The sequence below is a fragment of the Desmodus rotundus genome, chromosome 4 (assembly GCF_022682495.2).
Source record: "Desmodus rotundus isolate HL8 chromosome 4, HLdesRot8A.1, whole genome shotgun sequence".
Classification (NCBI taxonomy): domain Eukaryota; kingdom Metazoa; phylum Chordata; class Mammalia; order Chiroptera; family Phyllostomidae; genus Desmodus; species Desmodus rotundus.
In genome coordinates, this window is record NC_071390.1 from 136,009,903 (window position 1) to 136,027,804 (window position 17,902).

The window sequence follows — 17,902 nt, forward strand, 5'->3', positions numbered from 1 at the left end:
TAATACCCCTAACTGCTAGCGACCTTAATTAAGGTAAACCTATCCCACCGGGTGAAGTGAGAAAGGAGGCGGAAAACCACTGTTTCCAGGAAGGCGACCCAGAGGGAGCAACCGGGCGCAGCCCGCTCGGGCCCTGCGGCGGCGGCGGCGGCGGCGGCGGGGCGGGGCGGGCGCGCGGGGTCGCCGGGCCGCGCGGCCGCGGTCGGCGAGGGCACGGGCACGGTCTCGGCGCCGCGGCAACGGCTCTGAGCTCCACTGCACGGGGCGGCGACGCTCCGCGCGCTCGCGGGGCGCCGGCCGTTTAGCTCGCTCCTAGCAACCGGCGGGCGCGCACCGGCGGGGCGGCCGCGGAGCGGGGCGCTGCAGGTGAGTGCGGGGCGCGGGCTCAGGGCGGCCCCCGAAGCCCGCCCCTCCCGGGGGCCAGGGTCCGCGGCCTGCGCTCGGCCCGCGCTGGCGGCTCTGCAGCCCTCCGCGTGGTTCGAGAAAAGGCGGCTTCTCGCGGACCGCGCTTCGGTCCCTCTAGCCCTCCTGCAGTTCTCTCTCCGGCCGGAGAGCCGCCCCCGCCCCTTTTCCCACCACCCGCGTCCGACTCCGGGCTCCCCGAAGACCCCCAGCATTTGCCCGGACCTGGGGATTTCCTGCTTCGTCGCCCCGCGTCCCCGTCTCCTCGCCTACTCGCTCTCTACTGCGCCTCTGGAGTCTCCCTGCCTCTCTCGCCCGCCTCGCCTTCCTCCGCGCCCCGCGCAGCTGGGCCTCCTTCTCCGTCCGCTCTGCGTGGTCTTCGCGGCCCGCCCCTCCCCGCCTGTCCCCGGACCCCCTCACCCTTGTACTCAGCCTCCAACTCGGACGCCTTTCGCGTCAGTTCTGAAGTTTTGATTTTCCTGTAAGTCTCAGTGAGTAGCTTTATCGTTCAAGTAATGCCGGTGACCCGCAATCGACGTTACCAGCCACATTTCTAGATCTCAGAGCGGATGATCACGTTCCCGTAGCCTCATAAACAATTCAGTTTTGCAGAAATTATACGTGAATGGGTTTCATTTTATTAGTGTAACTGGAAGCTTGTAACTGACCCTTAGGGAAACAAATTCTATTTTATTAGGTTAGTAGAGAAAATGAGTGCACAATTTATGGAAACACACACATGCACAGAAACTTTTGTCCTAATTTTACTTGTTAAATGTCTTTAACATCTTACATTAACTCAAAGATATGTACTGTGTATTCATTCACCTGCATTCATTTTAACCATGTTGCTTAGGCCAAAAGAACGCATGGACTGGCAATGGGGTAGTAGTAACTGGGGAGCAGCCTGTCTTGGTAAACTGTTAGCTTTTGTTACTTTTTTTTCACTAAGTTATACTGACTGACCATTTTTGAACACCACTGGAATTAGTTGAATAGGTGCTGTCGTTTTGGTTTTCTTGTTAAATGAAGCCATCAGAAATTTCTCATAATTAAGATGAAAAACCACTACGTTACCCTGTTTTCTTTTTAAAAATTCATTCAATTAGGCCTGCAAAGCACTTATCCTTTTAAAATTTTTAAGGTCTTTTGTACATGATCTCCTCTTCTTTGGGGGTGTTCATAGCCCTGCTGAGATTTTCTTAAGCCTTTGCTAACCAGCTTTGTTGAATCAAGCCTGTCCATTGCTGCAGCTCCTGGTTTACTAGATTGAGAAAAACAATTTAAAGAGATTCAAATATGTTACACTTAAATTTCTATAAACAATTTATCATGATGAAAAGAAGAACTTTTTGTATTTCTTAGCCCTTTAAGTGTTTTCCAGGGAGTGACTATATGGTATGTTGACTGTCACTGTCTTTTTTTTTTCCCCACATTTTTTTGCTGTTCAATTACAGTTGTCCCCATTTTTCCCCCATTACTCCCCACTGCCCTACCCCACCACTCCCGTTGTCTTTGTCCATGGGTCCTTTATACATGTTCCTTGACTTGACCCTTCCCCTTCTTTCTCGTGTTATCCCCCTACCCCTCCCCTCTTTGCACTGTCAGTTTGTTCTTTGTTTCCATGTCTCTAGTTCTAGTTTGCTTGCTTGTTTGTTTTGTTGATTAGGTTCTTCCTATAGGTGAGATCATAGGTGTTTGTCTCTCATCACCTGGCTTATTTCACTTAGCATAATGCTCTCCAGTTCCATCCATGCTGTCATGAAGGTAGGAGTTCCTTCTTTCTTTCTGCTGCATAGTATTCCATCGTGTAAATGTACCATAGTTTTTTGATCTACTCATATATGCAATCTATGTAATTTCAATTTTCTTGAAAAAGGTAAAAGAAGGGAATAATGCACACTGTAGCTTTATAGGATCACCAAAACAAGTCTTACGCTTAAGATTAAAAACAAACAGAACTGTCCACCTAAGTCTTTCTATGTAAGATAAAGCTATTGAATATTTGCACTTATTTGTTTGCACTGATTCTCACAATACTGGGAAACTTAAGAGTGTCACACATGCTCATCAGTTCTTGTCTCTGTGTTCAGCCTCTCCTAATGGAAACAACACCCTGGAATACTAAAGCAAATGCACAAAACAAATTTGTACCTTAACTATGTACATTTTATTTTACTAGCACTTTTATATGTACATGTACATAAATACATGTTTCAACCCTATCTGATGCAATACTCGGCTTTTATAGCAAATATATTGTAGTGCCTACTTTGCTATTCTGAAAACAAAATTATAGCTAATAATCCTACACGTGTGTAGTTTTAAATAATGATAGTACTCTAACTGTAAAATAAGGGAAAATTAAAAGAAAAATAATTGTGCTAAAGTGTCAGCATAGATAAATAATGAAGTAGTCAGATCCTCTAGCCTTACATTGAATTACTGCCGATGTAGTAGCTCTAAGTGAAACTGATACAGATATGTCATTGAAACTTAAATTGTGTGACCAATGGAATTCTATGCAGCAGAGAGAAAGAAGGAGCTTATACCCTTTGCAACTGCATGGATGGAACTGGAGAACATTATGCTAAGTGAAATAAGCCAGACGGTGAGGTACAAATACCATATGATCTCACCTTTAACTGGAACATGATCAACAGAAGAAAAAAGTGAACAAAATATAACCAGAGACATTGAAGTTAAGAACAATCTAACAATAGCCAGGGGGGAGTGGGGAGGGGACAGTGGGGAGAGGGGATTACAGGAACTACTATAAAGGACACATGGACAAAATCAAGGGGGAGGGTGGAGGTAGGGGAGGGAGGTGGGTTCAGCTGGGGTAGGGTGGAGGGATGGGGAGAAAAGACATACAACTGTAATTGAATAACAATAAATTTTTTTTAAAGTAAAAAAAAAAAAACAGAAACTTAAAGTATGTGACTAGTGTAGCCGTCAGTGGTGTGACTTTCCAAAATGCTGAGCTCTTGGTAAAGTTACATATAACATAAAGTATGTACAGCCTTCCTCTGATTTATATGAGAGTTGCAACCCTGGAGAATGCAGTATATATTAAAACTGAAAGAATACTTTCTGATTATTTGTGGAGACATAGTACTTACCTGAAGTTTTTCAGCCGCTAGATACCTGGAGGTTGTAGCAGAATTCTTCCATGTGGAGGCCTGTCCTGGGCATTGCAGGACATCTGGCATTCTTGACCTTCATCGCTAAATGCCAATGATGTTCTTGTCCTCTCCTTTTGATGATGAGCCATCTGTACAAAATATCTGTACTGCTCCTCAGCAGGTGGTACTGCCCCATGGGAACCACTGATGTAGATGTCCCTGTTGCTGGATTGCAAAGTAAATTCCCCAAGTCGTTTCTATGGAATCTTGCTACATCTATGCTTTCGTAATAATAATGGGGGGCTGCTAATTATATTCTATGTTTAACTTTATAACCATTCTTCTAATATTCTGGAAGATTTTAGTGATCTATGTTATTACAAATGAGGAAACAAGCGGTATAAATTATCTGAAAAAAGTCATAAATGTCCATTATGAATCAATGTCAGAACTTGTTTTCTAACTTGGTTCATTCTTAATGTTAGAGAGAGTGATATCTGTTTAAAAATCTTCTTTTAAAGACAAAATTAGCCAAAGTGAAATTTTTTTAATTTGAATTTCTGTTTTAAATTTTAATGCTAGACTGTTTTGGTAATCAATTTTGATAAATAGCCCCCCAAACATTCTCTTTTGTCCTTACATCTCTCACATTTGCTTTTAAGAAAGTTATAAATTGCAATAAAATATTATGGGCAGAGGGTACGGTATTTGGATTACTCAAATATTCTGGTTTATAGGATCAATATGTGGTATACCTATTTTTAGAGAAAATTAAAATTATATTTCACAATAATGTTTTTATTCTATTTCTTATTAATTCCTATGGCACTTGGGGGACTCTCAGAGCTTCCAGAATCAAGCTCATCAGTCATCTTTGCACTGATGCAGATGTGATGATGATAAGGAAGTCAGGGTAACAGAATTAATAGGATAACTTTAAACGATGTGTGGCCCAGCTCTAAAGGGCACATTGCTCACTTCAGTCCCAGCAGAGCTGCAAATCAAGGGCCACTTCTTTTTTTCACTTGGGAGTTTTCTGTTTCCGTTTGGGCCTTTGGAAATGAGAAAGAAGTATTCATTTCCGGGCAGACAGAGATTGGAAATTCCTTAAGTACTAGTCAGTTTTACTTAGCGCTGGTTTAATGAAAATTAACTATTGAGTTGAGGAATTAGATAATTAAAAAATCAACCTCTAAGATCAATAAGCTCAATGTGGGTTGGGTAGTACTAGTTTAAAATCTTGAAAATGAAAAAATTCCCAGTGAAGAGGTAGATGCTGTAGTCTCCTTCTCTTTCTATTCCAATGTAGTGTGTGTGCTGAGCTCAGCTCTGAGTATTGTTGGATCCATGGGCGTGGCACTGACAAGATCAGCGCAGTGGACCGCTGCTGGATATGGACCCAGAACCCTGGAAATTACCCCTCTCAATGAAGCCATATTGAAAGAAATTATTATATTTGTGGAGAGTTTTATCTATGAACATCCCCAAGAGGCAAAGTATGTTTTTGTAGAACCACTTGAATGGAAGACCGATTTGGACCCCTCAGCATTTGAGTTGGGTTATGTTGTCAGGTAAGCCAGTTAATTGCTTCTGGAATTGAATATCTTCATTGTACACATTTTTATTGATTTATTGTGGGTTTTGGACAAGTCATTGAACATCTATGAATCTCAGAAATCTTCTAACTGAAGAATTGCAAACCAGAATCACTCAGGTTAAATCTAGGATGTTTTGTTTAGCCGACACACTAATTTTCAATTTGAATTTGAATTTCCTTTGATAGGGAATGCATTCTCTATCCCACACTCCCAGCCTTAGCTGTCATTTGCTGTCTGGCCTCTCCACTCATCTGTATCACCTGCACGATGCCCGTAGGCATTGTTTTTGTGACCTCTGAGGTAGACATACCTTCTGGTATTTAAATCTGTCAATTTCTGGAGTGACACAGGGAGAATGGCAAATTTTGCTCAATATAAGGGGGGAACTTGTTAACAAATATTATCTTCAAATGAGAACCTTACAAATCTGAGATAAAGAAAATGTACCTCTACTTCACTCTGTAAGCCATCAATTTATTGCTTTTGAACATAGCTAAACTATAAATTTTATATAAATTTAAATAAACATTACAGAAATATAAATTACAGTTATCTATGATAATATATATATAATTATATATATATATATATATCATACTTTGCTTTGGTCAGCTTCAGTTTATTTTCCACTTCAGGCATTCTGGCCTTTGGTTTTGCATATGAACTTTTAAAGTCTCACATATCAAGAACAGTTCCCTAATTAGCCAGAACTTCCTATAAATGCCTTTTCCTTTTTTTCCTTTGGGGTTACTTGTGAGAATAAACTCAGAATTTTATATTTAGAACTGTAAAACCTTTCTTGAACTGCATTTCAAGAACTCTTTAGTTCTGATATCATGCTCTACCTTTTCTCCAAATATTCTGAAATCTTTTTACTTATTTTTATTTTTTACTGGTTTTTTTTTCCATTTTTTAATTTTATTGTTGTTCAAGTACAGTTGTCTGCTTTTTCCCCCATCCCCTCCCTACCACTTCTTCCACCCCCACCCTCAATCCTAACCCCTTTGGCTTTGTCCATGGGTCCTTCATACATGTTCCTTGACAACCTTTCCCCTTCTTTCCTTTGTTATCCCCCTCCCCCTCCCCTCTGGTTCCCATCAGTCTGTTCTTTATTTCAGTGTCTCTGGTTCTATTTTGCTTGCTTGTTTGTTTTATTGATCAAGTTCCACTTAAAGGTGAAATCAGATGGTATTTGTCTTTCACCACCTGGCTAATTTCACTTAGCATAATGATCTCCAGTTCCAGCCATGCTGTTGCAAAGGGTAGTAGCTCCTTCTTTCTTTCTGCTGCATGGTATTCCATTGTGTAAATGTACCACAGTTTTCTGTGTCAATCATTTACTGATGGGCACGTAGGTTGCTTCCAACATTTGGCTATTGTAAATTGTGCTGATATGAACATTGGGGTGCGTAGGTTCTTTTGAATTGGTGTTTCAGAGTTCCTAGGATATAATCCCAGCAGTGGAATTGACACTTCAACAAATGCTGTTGGGAGATCTGGACAGCTACATGCAAAAAAAAAAATGAAATTTGACCACCAACTTATACCACACACAAAAATAAACTCAAGGTGGATAAAAGTCCTTAAATATAAGTCACGATACCATAAAAGTTGCAGGAAAATCTCAGATATTCCGTGCAACAATATTTTCACCAATATGTCCCTTAGAACAAGGGACATAAAGGAAAAAAACAAATGGGACTTCATCAATTTAAAAAGCTTCTGCACAGCTAAAGAAAACATCAACAAAATGAAAAGAGAACCAACTGTATGGGAAATATATATTTGCAGATGATCCCTCGGACAAGGGTTTGATCTCCAAAATATTTAAAGAACTTACACGACTCCACTCCGGGAAGACAAACAGCCAAATTGAGAAATGGGCAAAGGGCCTAAACAGACACCTCTCCAAGGAGGACATACAGAGGGCCCAGAACATATAAAACATGCTCAGCAAATCAAGCCATGAAATCTTTTTTAAAAAATGTATTTTATCTCTAACTCTGCCTATGGTCACTTTCTGCCATAGTGCTTGTTGTTCGTTGTTGGTCCCACCTAAGTTCAGTGTAGTATCATACATTGTTCTTTTTTTAACCTTTGAAAGGTAAACTCATCTGCAAAAGCAATTGAAAACATGAACAACTTAGTACCAAGATAGATTTAAAGCAGATGTCAGAGGGGTATCAAGATTGTCACTGTATCTTGACTATGAACTAATTTGTATTCCAAGTACAAACATGACCACGTCTGAGGCCTCCTTAGGTGGGTTTGTTACACACCTCAAATTTATCACTATTTCTGTAACTTTGTCCAATTTCTTTTTGCTTTATTTATTATACTCTACACAGTATTTATGTCCAATGTTCCCTCTTAATCAGGATGCTTTGGTGTTTTGACACCATGTATGTTTTGAACCAACCACCCCTTGATTGTCTCCCTCTGTCAAATTTACAATGCAGCTTTTCCTTGGGCCAAGTCTTCTACCCTTCATTCTTGTTTGTGACCTTTGTCGATGACTTTGATGTTGGAAGGGATGCGAAGGTTCTGGTAGTGCTTGTTGTATTTGAAGCAAACATGCCTCTGTGGTTTGATAAAAACCAGGTAGGTACTGATTGCCCTGAAGAAGGCAAAGTCTATAGCTGAGATTTTGGTAATAATGGAAAATGCCAAATGCTTTCATACCAAGGTCTTTATCACGCCCCTTGTTCCATTGTGCGCCTCCCTCCCCTCCCCCGCTGCCTCAACCAAAGAACCATCAGCAACCCTTAGGGAATTGGAATTGACTATGCCTAGCCACCTAACAAGTGGTGTAAAACAGAGATGTCTTGATGGCTAGAGGAATGTATTAGTAAAACAGCCCCAACTACCTTATTCCTTGGTTTCCATCCACTCTCCTTGCTTAGCTGCTGGCCCTTAGCACACTGATTGTGCACTTATACCATACACAAAAAAAGAAGGAACCTTGTTTTTTTCCATACAGGATTCAGGTCTGTAAATACAGGTGGATGGCCAAAGTCATTATGAAGGGTTTGGGCTTGGAGTCTGCGTATGCTTTCTGCTAAATAGGATATCTTTGGATGTTTTAGAATAAAGGCATATTCTTCTTTCTATACATTTTCTCGGACCCCCTGTTGCAAAACCAAGTCACTTTTATCTGCACAGAAATTTTAGGTGCAGGTAAGGTCGAAGTAGGTAAGTTACCCTCTCTTCTGTTGATCTCTACAGATGCTTTTGGGAATATATGTATCCTTGTGGCCTCACTTCTCATTTGGTGGTGTGTATTTCCAAGTGCACTCTCTGCAGTAGTCAATGAAAATTTGATCAGCCTTCTTCATTAGGCTTTTTGGCATGTGACATTCAAACTGATCTTTGAGTCACACACTGAAAAGGCTTTACATTTCATCAGCTCTCTCCTTGCCTTTTCTGCTGGCTGGTTTTAACTGAACACAAAGGCACAGTGCTTTGCACATGTTGCATGATTCATTCTTTTCCTTTAGAATCATTCCCAGTGTGCAGCTGTTCAACCTGTAATAACATTTGTCATCATCTCTCCATGTTCAATTTGGGCGGGGGGAGTATCTCCACTTTCATTTTAATGGAAATCATAGGTCTCCTTATTACCATTTTCAATTGCTTTTGTTCTTGTCCGACAGGATGAGATTAATAATCTTCCTGAAACACCTCAGAATGAAGCCCAAACCCACTGTAAACTAAAGACAGATGACGCCGCTCAATGGTAACTCCATCTGTTGGCAGTCCACGCAGCTGGGGTGCTTTGATTCTTTGGAATCTAGCTTGGAAATTTATAAATCGGATAAGCACTCAGAATCACTTTGTAAAAATGTTACCTGTTCTTTTCTCTTTTTTTCTGGTAGAACAATAATTTTTTAATCACATTCACTTTAGCATTGCAATATTTCAGTAGTGAATCTTTCTCTGCTTTGTCTTTGTGACATATGTGAGTTGGGACAAAATTATATGCTGCCAAGGGTTCTGTGTGGATGCGGAGTCAGGATGCCTTGTGCAGTGGCCCTTTCCCCCACGTAGTAACGCACAAGTCACTCACCGTAGTTTTCTGGCCAAGATCATGAAGGGAGGAGTTACATGATCTCCAACCTAAAATAATGTATTTTGATAAAATTTTGGAGTCATTGTATAAGACCACTGGCCATGCTTTTGTCACTGGGCTCTTTGTTTTTCGCCCCTGAGAAATACTGAATCGTTTCTCAACTCTAGACTTATGTCCTATATGACTATTTACATGTACATTTATTAAGTAGTTACAATGTTCTGGACACTAACCTAGACCCTGCAGACTAAATAAATAAGACATTTTCCTGCTGAGTATTTTTAGCTCCCTCCCCCAATTCCAGTTTTAAAGTTTCTTGATCGGGTCAGTGGATTTCATTTACAGCACGTTCTTCTTGACCTTCATGAGGTGGGTGCAGCATTTTTCTTTCTAAGAGTTCTCTTTTTTCAGGTGTGAGGAACTGTGAGCCCAGAAACTGAAACCTGCTCTTCCATATCATCCTTATAGCTGGCTCTGTTAAGTTATGGGTTTCAGCTGGTAGGAGCAATGAAAAATGTCACCTGTGCCCCTCAGTTCTCCCTTTTTCCACAAGGAGTTTCACGTTCTCAAGTTAGTAGCTTGATATTGTTGGCATTCGTTCAGCCTATAACTTAGTTCTCACCATCCACTTAGCACTGGTGTTCAGCCCTGATTCCAGGCCTTTAAGAAACCTCCTCAATCCCAAGGACATTACTCCAAAAGATGTATTTTAGAAAAAATATACATTTTGTACACAATGTACATCACTGGCAAGTCTAAAACCATTTTATTCCTTCATTTATTCCTATTATGTTAGTGGAACAGCTTCTCTGTGTACTTACTATGTGAGGTACTGGGATAGAGCAGTGGGCAAGACTTTAAAAAAGCCCATGTCTTAGCTTCCTATTGCTGCTGTAACAAATTACTACATACTCAATGGGTTAAAACAACATAGCTTTATTATTTTATGGTTCTGGAGGTGAAAAATCTAAAATGAGTCTGTGAGCTAAAATGCATGTTGGCAGGGGCGTGTTTCTCCTGGGAGCTGAGGGAAATTCATTCTTGCCATTTCCAGCTTCTAGAGGCCACCTGCATTCCTTGGCTTGGGAGCCTGCATTTCTCTGACCTCTTTTTCCATCCTTGCATCACCTTCTCTGGCTTCACCGTTTCTGCCTGCCTCTTCTAAACACCCTTATTGGCTACCTTGTAACAACCTAGATAGTTCAGAGTAGTTTCCATCTCAAGATCCTTAACTTAATCCATCTACAAAGGCCCTTTTGCTGTATAAAGTAACATATTCACTGGTTTTGGGGGCTAGGATGGGAACAACTCAGGGGAGCCATTACTCTGACTCCCGCGGTTTCTATCTTCTTATTTCTGTTCTAGTGAAATAGTATTAGTAGTAGATAGTCTGAGTCCATCAGATTTACTTTTTCTGATAAACTGTTAATCTTCACATCTATTTATGTGCATTACAATTTAAACTATTAGATTGAATCTTAATATTTGGGCAGTTTTACTGGGGATATAATTATGTAATAAGAAACCTAGGCAGTTTAATCTTTTAAGTGATTGAAATCTATAGGAATATCACAGCCACAAAAATCTTAATATTTTTAAAATGCCAACTTAAAAAAATCATTAAAATGGACAGAAACACAAATCTAGGAGACCCAATAATTTCTGATCAGAAAGAGCCCATTTAGAAAAACTGCTTAAAATCCTAAAGTAAACCTAATTAAGGTGTTTGGAGTGGAAAAATAATCCACAAAGAGGATTTAGTTTGTCTTTGTTCATAGCTCTTTTGTTCATAAACAACACAGAGTAGGCAAGAAGATTTCTAACCACTTATTGCTGTAGTGTAAAAATTGTATAAATAAAATAACATTAGAAGTCCTCAAAACATGAATGGTTCTGTAGAATCAGTGATGTTAAAAGATGTCAAACACACTGTTAGAAAAACAAAAGCTGGTTGAGTTCGTGTAGGTGTTTAAGAAATTGCTTAAAATTTTCTTTCTGGGTATATCATATTGCTCACTGTGACTCCTAATGAATTTGGGGATTTAAAGTCCTGAGTGTGGATGAAAGTGGGAAAATGGCTGAGCTTCTAACAAGAGGTATTTATATTCTCTGTTTTATAATGACACATGGGAATAATTAGCTGAAATATCTTAAATTTAACTTCTGCTGGCATCCAGGTAACCCTAATCTTTCAATTTTCTTTTTTCATTTATAGTGCAACAACAGTCACATCAGAAGAAGTTGATAAAAATGGACAGCCTTTGCTATTTTTTTCTGTACCGCAAATTAAAGTTAGGAGCTTTGGACAGCTGTCACGCCTGTTATTTATTGCCAAAGATACAAAGCTGAAGGAAGCACAAGCATGCATTGAAGGTGATGTTTACACTCCAGTCTGTGATTTGAACTTTTAGAGATGTAATCTTGGGGCAAATAATTTGTTATAGTCTTTTGAAAAAAGTTCTGTTACCTAAAAGGTAAAAAGTAATATGTTCAGCTTCATAAAAATGTCATTAATTTTACTTGGCTGAAATGTTATGCTGATATCAAATTTCTACTTTAAAATGAAAGGCCTAATATATTACCAGTAGTAAGCTTCTAGATTTCTAATTTTAAAGAGAGCCTTCTTAGCTTCTGGAACAACCTGAGGCTTGTAGCCTCTAAGGTCCATACCAGAAGAGAAGACTGAGATGCGTGACCGGAATGCACACCGCACTGTCCCCTTGCATACTGCTATGACGGACGACGACCTCCTTCTTTCAAAGTGGATGTAGACCCTTCCTTTAGCGGAGATAGTCCCTTATAGTTTCCCTTCCTGTTAGTCTCAATGCTATTCCATTATAGGCTGTACAACTGCTGTGATAGTTACAGTCATTCAATGGGAAATATTTTCCTTCTGTATTAAGGGTGTATGATGTGCTCATTCTTGTCTCATATTCTAACATCGAAACAAGAATGTGACCAATTGCCTGTTACCATTGTGCTCTAAATACTTCTTAGGAAAAATACCTAATAATGTTATGTATATGTTTTGTTTTCTTGGAATCATCAGACCAGTGGGTCGCTCCTAGGCATAAGGTACCTGCGTTCTGCCACTCATCATTCTTTGCCCAGGTTTTTTTGGGGGGGGAGGTATTTTTTTTATTGATTATGCTATTACAGTTTTCCCAATTTTCCCCCTTTATCTCCCCTCTGCCCTGCCCCCCCAACTCTCCAGCATTCTTCCCCCTTAGTTCTGGGGGGAGACCCAATGTTCATGGGTTGCACATATAAGTTCTTTGAGTCCTGTGTTTCCTATACCATTTTTCTCTCTCCCCATCTGTTTTATGCCTACTAATTATGCTTCTTATTCCCTGTACCTTTTCCCCCCTCCTCCCCCCTTCCCCCTTCCCACTGAAATCCCTCCGCGTGATGTCCATATCTCTGATTCTGTTCCTGTTCTAGTTGTTTGCTTAGTTTTTGTTTTCGTTGTTTTTCTTTTAGGTTCATTTGTTGATAGTTGTGAGTTTGTTGTCATTTCACTGTTCATATTTTTGATCTTCTTTCTCTTAGATAAGTCCCTTTAACATTTCATATAAAAAGGGCTTGGTGGTGATGAACTCCTTTAACTTGACCTTATCTGGGAAGCATTTTATCTGCCCTTCCATTCTAAATGATAGCTTTGCTGGATAGATAATCTTGGCTGTAGGTCCTTGCTTTTCGTGACTTCAAATACTTCTTTCCAGCCCCTTCTTGCCTGCAAGGTTTCTTTTGAGAAATCAACTTCCAGCCTTATGGGAACTCCTTTGTAGGTAACTCTCCTTTCCTCTTGCTTCTTTTAGGATTCTTTCTTTATCTTTAATCTTGGGTAATGTAATGATGGATGTGCCTTGGTGGGTTCCTCTTTGGGTCCAACTTCTTTGGGACTCTCTGGGCTTCCTGGAAGTCTGTTTCCTTCGCCAGATTGGGGAAGTTTTCCTTCATTATTTGTTCAGATAAGTTTTCAATTTCTTGCTGTTGTTCTCCTTCTGGCACCCCTATAATTTGGATATTGGAACATTTCAGGTTGTCCCAGAGGTGTGTAAGATTCTCTTCACTTTTTTGAGTTCTTGTTTCTTCATTTTGTTCCCGATGGATGTTTATTTTTTCCTTTTGTTCCAAATCATTGGTTTGAGTCCTGGTTTCCTTCCTGTCACTGTTGGTTCCCTGAACATTCTGCTTTATTTCACTTTGGGTATCCTTCATTTGTTTTTTCATTTTTCAACCAAGCTCAATCAGATCTGTGAGCATTTTGATTACCAGGGCTTTAAATTCTCCATCAGATAGGTTGGTGATCTCCTCCTGGCTTAGTTCTCTTTCTGAGGCTTTGCTCTGTTCTTTCATTTGGGCCATATTTCTTTGTATTGGCGCAGCTGATAAGTTGTTAAGGGGGCGGGGCCTTAGGTATTCACCTGGGCAGGGCAACCCTCCTTGCTGCACTGTGGCACTGCCTGTGAGGGAGGGGCCAGAGAGGAAACAATGCAGCTCACTTGCTTGTCTCTAGTGTACTTTCCAACTCTCATGTGAGACTGGGAGTTTCTCCCACCTTAGCAACCACTGTAGCCCACAGTCAACTCTGAGTCTCAGTTTTGCCTTCAGCCAGCCCTGCCCACGCAGCCTGCAGCTTCCTCACCACAGCCATCCCTACAGGCCTGGTCCACCATGGTTTTTCTGAGTCAGCCGAAGTGGTCTGCCACCTTACCAGTCTGGTTTTTCTGGTTCATTTTTTCTTTAATTCCTTGGTTGCTGGAGTTCCATGCAGTTTGATTTTCTGGTGCTTTTGGTTGTTTATTGATTTTAGATTGGTGGTTATCCTCCTTGTGGTTGTGCGAGGACACGAAGGGTTTCTACCTACACCTCCGTCTTGTCCTGACCTTTGCCACTGTTCATTGTTGTGAGGTGAGAAGGTGGTCTTTTCCCTTCTCTTTTTTCATTGGATTTAGATGTGTACCTTAGGACAGTGGTCTCTTTTTATTTCTTGCCTACTTTTCCCTATTAGGCTGTCCTGTACACCAAAGCTGCTTTCATGAGGAAGAATGAAATCTTGAGAATAAAGCTAAACTCAAGAAGATAGTTAATAGGGGCACAATTGTTCATTAAATTCAACTTATATAAATTTAATACATAGACTGCTGTATATATAACAGCTAAATATGTGGTTTTTTGCTACATTTTACCCTTTCTAGGTATAACTCTTAGTTTTAGGTCCAAATTACATGCTACCTGGCAATTTGGGAGTCAGTTTTATATCTTTCTCCAGAATTCACCTAGTACTGTTTTTCATATATTTTTATGGATGACATTCATAAGGTTGATTAGTTGAGATTACATGATGGGAGGTACAAGGAAAGGAGACCCAACTTTCCTTGAATCTCCAGTCATGCAGTCTTTCCTCAACCCTATACCCTCTACTGTTTCCTGGTGGCACAGCCCATATCCTGATCAGGAGTTAATGCCATTACTGTGCTTCTCTTCTTCTCATTCAGGTCAGCTTTCTGAATTAGTCTCACAGCCATTTCCTTTTTCCTTGTCCAAATGCTTATATATTTCATCTTACTTGAATTTTTTCCTAAACATTTTTTTCTTTCTCTCTCATTTTCAATCATATATATTTTAACCTTTATCAAACTCTGTTTTTAGCATCTCTAAGTTCAACTTTCACATCTGTGTCAGCCTTGCGCATGAGTTGGTATTTACGTTTTTCACTGTAGTTTTGGTATGTATGTAAACACTGGTTAGATTACTTTTTCCAACTCTAACATCAAGAGACATTGAAAAGATAAGCAGTACAGTGTTAGGAGATTATAACATGGCTAAGATTAGACTAGGGGACGCATGCTATTTCCCCCTTTTTGTTGAATTTAGGAAGCATGTTATTTGGGAAAGAAGCATGCGTTTGTGAATCTTGAGCATTGGTATACACACTCACACACACACGCAGCTCTAGTGATGATTCTTCTGAGGAGGCCAGTATTTCCCTATCTTCATATCAATTCTGAATATATTCCTTGAATGCCTGTTTTGAATAATGCCTCATGGTCAGCTAAAAAAAAACAGGACTGTCTTGGCGTTTGTGCTATTAGGGAGATGATATATATACATCATATTACTGTATAAGATAGACCATCTCAAAAGGAAAAAAAAATTCCTAAATTCAGTAAATCTGAGAAGTGGACATCGATTCTAATTGGGTCGATTAGAGAAAAGCGTAATGAAGGAAACATAGCTGAATGGGTGACGGTGGATTTGTTCATCTTTGTGTTTCTTAGAAGAGAAGAGAATAATTGAATAATTTTTATTTACTTATTTTGGTCAGCTAATAGAAATCCTGTAGCAAAAATCCTGGGCTTCGATTACAATACAATTACAGAAGACTCATCTGTATTAAATATTCTCGATAAAATTACTGAAGACGATGACTCCGAAAGTGAGGTTAAGATGAAGATAGCCATGCTGCTTAAGGAAGTGGATCTGCACCTTCTCAACCACTCTCTAAAGCATATTTCATTGTGAGTATTAGAAAAAAAGAAACATATAAAATTAATTACAAAAAGTGCTCTTTTTAGGACAAAACCCCAAAACTATGGAAGTTATTGCCATTGATTTAACATTCAGTTTTATTGGAAAAAATTTTGTTTATCGCATGGATATTTCTAGTTCTAAAAATTATAATTTACTCTTACCATTGCTAAAACATTCTAGTAGGGTTTCATCTAGCTCTGAAGACACTAAGTGTCCTTAGAATTTCCAGAGTCTTTCTAAATTAAGACTCTTAAATAAATTATTAAATTATAACGCAAGTACCATGTAGAGTTTATCAGTTTTAAAACTTGTTCATTTTTCTAGTGTTTTCTAGTATTATATAGTATTATAATTAGGAAACAAAGTGAATATTTAAGTTAGTGTATTTAATGTATTAAACAGTAGTCAGTAATTCCTTGATGGTTTGACAGTGTTAGGAGATTATAACATGGCTAAGATTAGCTTCAACCTTGTTGTTATTGTATAATTCAACTGCGATTTTAATTATAAAAAATACTTCCCTTGACATAATGGAGTGCTGTCATGTGTTTCTTGTAGAGTTTGTTTTCAAATATTTTAAATTAATATCTACACATTTATTTCAGAGAAATACGTTTAAATCCGGAGGCAGTTAAGAATGATGTAGAACTGCTCAAATGTTTCTCAGGAAAAGGAGAAGAAACAGGCTTGGAATCTATCACATATACCTCAGGTTCATATCTTCTCAGATTCACTTATGTTATATATGTTTTCATAATTATTTTTCAAAATGCCTCAACAGCTACATTGAATTTAATACTTAAGAGAATAAAAACAAGCCCTGGCTGGTGGGGCTCAGTTGGTTGGAGTGTTGTCCTGGGTGAGGGTTTGAACCCCAGTTAGGGTAACCAATATATGTATCTCTGTCTCATCGATTTTTCTCTCCTTTTCTCTATCTCTAAAAGCAATGAAAAAATGTCCTTGAGTGAGGGTTTAAAAAAAATAAAATGAAAATGAAAACAATTTTAATATTTCCTCTTTGGAACCAACATATTTTACAAAACTCTAAACTGATTGATAATTGGTTTCAGATTATGAATTTTCAAATGGATGTCGAGCCCCACCTTGGAGACAAGTTCTTGGGGAAATGTGTTATGTGCTCGTGAAACCACATGATGTCGAAACTTTGTGCATTACTTGTAGTGCAGAAGGAGTATTTTTAAATGGTGTAAGTAATATTTACAAAACAGTATTGACATTGGTACTTAGCTTGGTGTCTGTAAGTGTAGACATGTCCCTAGAATTGAAACCCAATGACCATAGAAAATGAAATACTGTTCTGTGGGATTCAAGTAGATTCATTTGCTATATGTTTGCTGGGCCAATCCACAGCTGTCTCAGAATTAGCGCCAGTGTTCCCTGTGGCATGTCATTAAGTCAGTCTTCTGAGAAATGGCCTTCCAAGTGACTCATTCTACTTTATAAAATGGGCACTGAGATAACACAGAAGTGATCACTGTGGGTTCTGCCCTAAGAGTTGAGGGACAAAGGGAAGAGGAGCGGGGTTGTCAAAATGCAGATGCCTGGAGAATGTGCCCATGAAACTGGAACCCAGATGTCTGGGAAGGGGGCACTTCCAGGCTGTGCTGGTCCCTTAGGAGCTCAGAGAAGGGGCTCCCACACAACTGGGACTTTCACCTCTGGGGAATGGTGACTTCTGGTTGTGTTAGTCCCCTTGGAGCTCAGGTGGCTTCTGTGACACTGGGACCCAGACCTCTGAGGAGTGAGTGCTGCGCAATTACCGCTGGTCCCTCAAGAGCTCAGGGGAGGATCTGGGCAGAGCTAAGACTCAGAGCTTTGAAGATGGTGCCCTGGTAGGCTGATGATGGTATTTCTGGGGGTGGGGGGCTGATGAGCCCTGTTTGGGACTATATGTAAGAAAAAACTCTGGAAATTAGAGCCAACTGTTGCTATTAGAAGCAACTGCCACTGCCAGGGGTGTGGGACTGTTGCTGGGTTCGCTAACAGGAACAAGGGACAAGTAGGAGGGAGCATGTCCCTTCTCCTTCCACTTCTCGATGATCGAAGTGAACCTAACTAGGCAAAGGAGAAACACAGTTTTGCAGATTCTCAGCCCAGATATTGGAAAACAGAGTGTGGAGGGTTGGTGAGCTTCAAGCTGAGACAGAGAC

At 39.9% G+C, this 17,902-nt stretch overlaps 1 protein-coding gene across 6 annotated transcripts in view; it reads left to right on the forward strand.

Moving 5' to 3' along the window:
* Positions 1 to 203: 203 nt before the first annotated feature.
* The window catches only part of ODAD2 (outer dynein arm docking complex subunit 2), a 190,649-nt gene continuing 172,950 nt past the window's right edge, over positions 204 to 17,902 (forward strand). For 2 of the 6 annotated variants that reach the window (XM_053923511.1, XM_053923512.1), the window contains exons 1-8: positions 204 to 366; positions 4,837 to 5,098; positions 7,585 to 7,726; positions 8,779 to 8,861; positions 11,410 to 11,567; positions 15,526 to 15,718; positions 16,337 to 16,443; positions 16,802 to 16,938. In XM_053923511.1, the coding sequence (XP_053779486.1) occupies positions 4,875 to 5,098; positions 7,585 to 7,726; positions 8,779 to 8,861; positions 11,410 to 11,567; positions 15,526 to 15,718; positions 16,337 to 16,443; positions 16,802 to 16,938 (1,044 nt within the window). In that variant the 5' untranslated portion in view covers positions 204 to 366; positions 4,837 to 4,874. Of the gene's footprint in view, positions 367 to 444; positions 884 to 4,836; positions 5,099 to 7,584; positions 7,727 to 8,752; positions 8,862 to 9,509; positions 9,564 to 9,605; positions 9,765 to 11,409; positions 11,568 to 15,525; positions 15,719 to 16,336; positions 16,444 to 16,801; positions 16,939 to 17,902 lie in introns of those variants that run through there. The other 4 variants (XM_045195559.3, XM_053923513.1, XM_053923514.1 and 1 more) reach the window with 4 other exon arrangements.